This window comes from Crocodylus porosus, unplaced genomic scaffold, assembly GCF_001723895.1.
Source record: "Crocodylus porosus isolate Cpor-Errol unplaced genomic scaffold, CroPor_comp1, whole genome shotgun sequence".
Classification (NCBI taxonomy): domain Eukaryota; kingdom Metazoa; phylum Chordata; order Crocodylia; family Crocodylidae; genus Crocodylus; species Crocodylus porosus.
The window spans coordinates 10,548,233-10,552,460 of record NW_017728926.1 but is presented as its reverse complement, the minus strand read 5'-3'; the positions used below and the strand labels follow the sequence as shown (position 1 = coordinate 10,552,460).

The window sequence follows — 4,228 nt, the reverse complement described above, 5'->3', positions numbered from 1 at the left end:
GGGCCGGGGTGCTGGTGCCCTGGAGCACACGGCTGCATCCTGGGCAGTGCTCGGCTTCTCCGTGCCGTGGGGAGCAAGCGGGCAGGGGGCGAATGGGTCTGGTGAGGTGTCCGGAGCAGCGTGGGCCTGGCTGCACCTCACCCCGGGTCTTCTGCCTAGGAGAGGATCGGCCTGAGCACAGCGAGGCCCTTGGCACCCTGCCCTTGGTGCCCACGGTCCGGCTCGGCGAGGGAAGCAGGCTGCAGGCACCAGGTCCTGGGCACAAGGCCTTGCACGGCTCCCTGGACAACCTCCCCGAGGCGATGGCTAGGTAATGCATGGGCTGGACCTTGCCCTGCGACCCCAGGTCACCGCCCCGTTCCCAGGGGTCTGCGCCCAACTCGACGCCCCGCAGCCGCTCGCCCGGTGCAGTCGGGCTTCCCCCTTCGTGGGCGCGCTGAGCGGCAGTGGGGGCGAAGGTCTCATCCTGCTCTGTACCGTGGGGGTCCCCCCCTTGCCTCACAAGGGCTCCCCCAGCCTGCAGTGCCCAGGGGCTGTGGGAGATGGGGTGCTCCCTGCTCCGATCCTGTTCCCCCCCGGCTCCCGGTGGCTGTGCCTGGCTATGGTCACAAAGTGGGGGCTAAATCCTGTGCACCCAATGCCTGGGCCTTGACCTGGGGGCCCCAATCGCCAGGACGGGCTTGCACCCTGGCTTTTTACTTCCCGCTGCTGCAGCCTGTGCCAGTCGCCCCCTGCACCCATCCTGGATCAAAGACCTTCCTCCCCAGGCCTCGTGGAGCCCAATGCCTCTGGTGCCAGCCCCCCCAGCACGAGGTGCCTTGGCGGGGGGGTCTGGGGCTCTCCCTGGGGCCTAAAAGGCAGCCCCTGCTGCTTCCAGGTCCCTGCAGCAGACCCGCAGGAAAGAGAAGAAGGAGAAATGGAGAGCGGACCCCAAGGGTGTGGAGATGCGTGAGTACTGACCGCTGCCCGGCCCCGGCCTGGCGGGTGGGGGGAGCCCCCCGACGAGCGCCGACAAGCCGGTCCTGGCCCGGGATCGCTGGATGCCAGCTAGGATCCAAGCACCGGGTCCGTGCACGCTGGCTCCTGCGGCTACGTCCGTGCTGAGGCCTCTCCCCCTCCACCCAGCGCTCCTCTCCCAGGACTACTGGGCGAAGCAGCTCCAGGCCGTGGGGCCGAAGCCCAAGGACTGGTCTTTCCGGGTGGACTCCAGCCTGACCCTCGCCGGCCTCCTGTCCTCCTCCCTGCTCAGCGCTGCCTTCCACGCAGCCCCCCACGACTACGGCGTCTCCTGGCAGGACCTCCCCGAGGTCAAGAGCCGGCGGCTGCTGGAGAGCATCACGCCCCAGCAGCACCGTCTGCAGGAGGTAGCCAGGCCGTCGAGCGGCTGGTCTCTTTTGCACCGCCCCTCACCCAGAAGGGGATCGTGCCCCAGGCAGGGAGCAGGTGGCACAGCCGAGCCCCGTGGGGAGGGGGGTGGAGGCAGGGCCTGGGCCCCCCATGCTTGCAAGAGGTGCGGGGGTGCTGAGCATGGCACGCGGTCCCTGCCACAGGCACTGTTCGAGGTGATCACGTCGGAGGCCACCTACCTGCGCAGCCTCGGGGTGGCCGTGAGCCACTTCCGGAGCTCGCGGCCCCTGCAAGCCGCGCTGGCCGCGACGGAGCTGCACCAGCTCTTCTCCAACCTGCCCCAGGTGAAGGGCGTCAGCGACAGGTAACGGGGGCCTGGGTGCGGGGTGGCTGCCGCGGTCCTGAACCCTTGCAGGGACGGGTAGGAGCACGATCCCACCCCTTGCAGGCCCTGGGTGGTGGGAGCGCAGCCAGGCTCCTGGCGGCAGGACGCTTTGCCTCGCCTCCGCAGGTTTCTGCTGGAGCTGGAGGAGGAGCTGGACAAAGACATCTTCCTGGCGGGGCTGGGGGCCGTGGTTTTGAGGCACTGCCCGGCTTTCCGCAGGGTCTACATCCCCTACGTCACCAACCAGATGTACCAGGAGCAGCTCGTGCAGAAGCTGACGTGAGGCCGCGGGTGGGGGCGGGGGGCGGCGCTCGGCCTCGCAGCCGGGGGCCCGCAAGCACGGCCGTCAGTAGGGTCCAGAGTCACCGCCCTGCTGCAGTGCATGGGGTAGCTCCGCTCCTGCCCACCGGGCTGTGCGTTTGGGAGGGGAGCGTTGCGGGTTTCGTCTGCTTCCTGGGAGGAGGTGGGGGGTGTTGCCGCGGCCCGGGCGTCACGGGGCTCCCTCGCACCCCTCCACTTCACTTCTCCGCGCGGCAGGCGGGAGAACGGGCGGTTCCTGCAAGTCCTGCGGCGGCTGGAAGGGCAGGCGGTGTGCCGCCGGCAGCCCCTCAAGTCCTTCCTGGTGCTGCCCTTCCAGAGGATCACCCGCCTAAAGATGCTGCTGGAGGTGCGCGGGGCGCAGGGCTGCGTGAGGCGGCCCCTAGCATCCCTCTCTGGAGACGGGTGCCCCCCACCCAGCCCATCCCCCTGACTGTCCCCCCTGCCCCGCAGAACATCCTGAAGCTGGCCCCGGCGGGCTCCGAGCTGGGGGAGGCCATCGGCGCTGCCCTGAAGGCCGTAGGGGAGGTAAGGATGCGCCCCGCGGGCCCGATTTCTGCTCTGAGGCAGGTGCTGGGCAGGGCCGCGCTGAGCTAACTGCACCCCCAAAGGAGCAGGGGCCAGAGATGCCCGGCAGCCGCTCGCCCAGGACAGTCTCTCGGTCTGTGGGCGCAGGTGACAGCGCGATGCCCGGCGGGTGCCCGAGATCGGCTCCGGGCCCTCAGCATCGCCCCTCGAGCTGGGCTGGCAGCTGCTGCAGGCAGGGACAGACGGGAAGTCTCTCCACTGCAGGGAGCCCCGCTGGGGAGGGGAGGCTGGGGCGTGGGGCCTGGCGGGGCTGGGGGCGACCCGCGGCTCTCCGGGCCTCTCTCCAGATCGTGTCCGAGTGCAACGAGAGCGTGCGGCGCATGAAGCAGACGGAGGAGCTGGTGCTGCTGGAGAAGCAGGTGGAGTTCCTGAAGACCAAGGTGAGGGCCCCGGGGCAGAGGGAAGCCCAGTGGGTGCCATGCCTTGACAGGTGCGCTGAGATGGCGCGACGTGCTTGCTGCAAACATCAGGCCTGCTAGGCGCCTGACCCTGTCCCTGGAGCGGTGTGGGGCGGTCCTCCCGCGCCAGGCGCTGTACGTTGCACCGTCTCTGTGTCCAGGCCATCCCACTCATCAGCCGGGGGCGCTGGCTGGTTCGGGCCGGGGAGCTGACCCACGTCCTCCCGCAGGACGGCGGCACGGGGTCTCGCCCCCGCCTGAGCAGGAAGCCCATCCACCTGCACCTCTTCAGCGACCTGCTGCTGCTGTCCCGGCGGAGGGAGTGAGTCCGGCTGTGCGCCCGTCTCCCGCAGGGCCGTCGGGACGCCCTCGCCCTGCGTGCCAGGGGGCACATGGGTGCTCCCGTGCCCTCCCGTGACCCCCTGCTCCCCTCGTAGGGATGGCCGGTTTTCCGTCCAGGACTACGCCAGCGCCAGCCACGTCGAAGCAGAGCCCCTCGAGGCCGACCTCGCCTTCCGCCTCCGCCTCTCCCAGAACCACCGCGGGGCCAGCGCCGAGCTCCTGCTCCGGGCCGCCAGCGCGTGAGTGCGGGACCAGCCCGGACTAGGGTCGATGAAGCCGGGAGCTCGCCCTCTGCGCAGCGCGGCTGGGAGCGATGCCTCGATTTTTTCCAAAGGAGTAGCGGGGCAGGGGCTGATATCCCCCTTGGAGCTCGCCGAGCTGGTGGTGCGGGGCAGGGAAGGGCTTGTTTCTCATCCAGGGTGCCTCTTTTCTCTCTGCCCTGTCCTAGGAGCGAGCGGCAGGAGTGGATCTCGCTGATCGCCCGGCAGGCCGGCCCCGCGCCGTCGTGACCGGATCCCCAGGGCCGAGAGAGCCCGCCTCGGCATGCCGGGACCGCTCAGATCTGCCCCCATCTGCGCCCCGCGGGGCTACGCCCCGGGCACCCATCCGGGCCTGGGTGCCTGGCTGGGGTGGGGGCTGTCTTCCCCATAGCCAGCCCCGGGCTTGGGCAGGGGCACAGGGGGTCGAGCCGGTCTCCGTAGGAACCTTGCACGCGCGGGTGGGAGCCGAGCCTGGCTGCACGCCGGCGCCTTCGGGCTTCCCGGGAGGGGCTGTGCAGACAGACCCTCACCGCCCGGGGCAGCCGGCATGGCACGCGCGATGGTGGCGGGTACTTGACATTCCCAATTAA

At 70.3% G+C, this 4,228-nt stretch overlaps 1 protein-coding gene across 1 annotated transcript; it reads left to right on the top strand.

Annotated features, from left to right (window-relative positions):
- Positions 1 to 92: 92 nt before the first annotated feature.
- LOC109314508 (rho guanine nucleotide exchange factor 19-like) lies at positions 93 to 3,887 on the top strand. The gene is made up of 11 exons (XM_019541722.1): positions 93 to 310; positions 878 to 948; positions 1,126 to 1,364; positions 1,551 to 1,711; positions 1,859 to 2,011; positions 2,270 to 2,399; positions 2,504 to 2,578; positions 2,926 to 3,018; positions 3,267 to 3,358; positions 3,474 to 3,617; positions 3,827 to 3,887. Exons 1-11 carry the CDS (start codon positions 93 to 95, stop codon positions 3,885 to 3,887), a joined length of 1,437 nt encoding a protein of 478 aa, XP_019397267.1.
- Positions 3,888 to 4,228: the final 341 nt, after the last annotated feature.

Bases quoted from the DNA above. Each gene is read 5' to 3' on its own strand.
- LOC109314508 (XM_019541722.1), top strand. From the start codon at position 93: ATGGGTCTGGTGAGGTGTCCGGAGCAGCGTGGGCCTGGCTGCACCTCA. The intron at 1,712-1,858 runs GTAACGGGGGCC...TCGCCTCCGCAG, and splicing joins GTGAAGGGCGTCAGCGACAG to GTTTCTGCTGGAGCTGGAGG. The intron at 3,359-3,473 runs GTGAGTCCGGCT...CTCCCCTCGTAG, and splicing joins CTGCTGTCCCGGCGGAGGGA to GGATGGCCGGTTTTCCGTCC.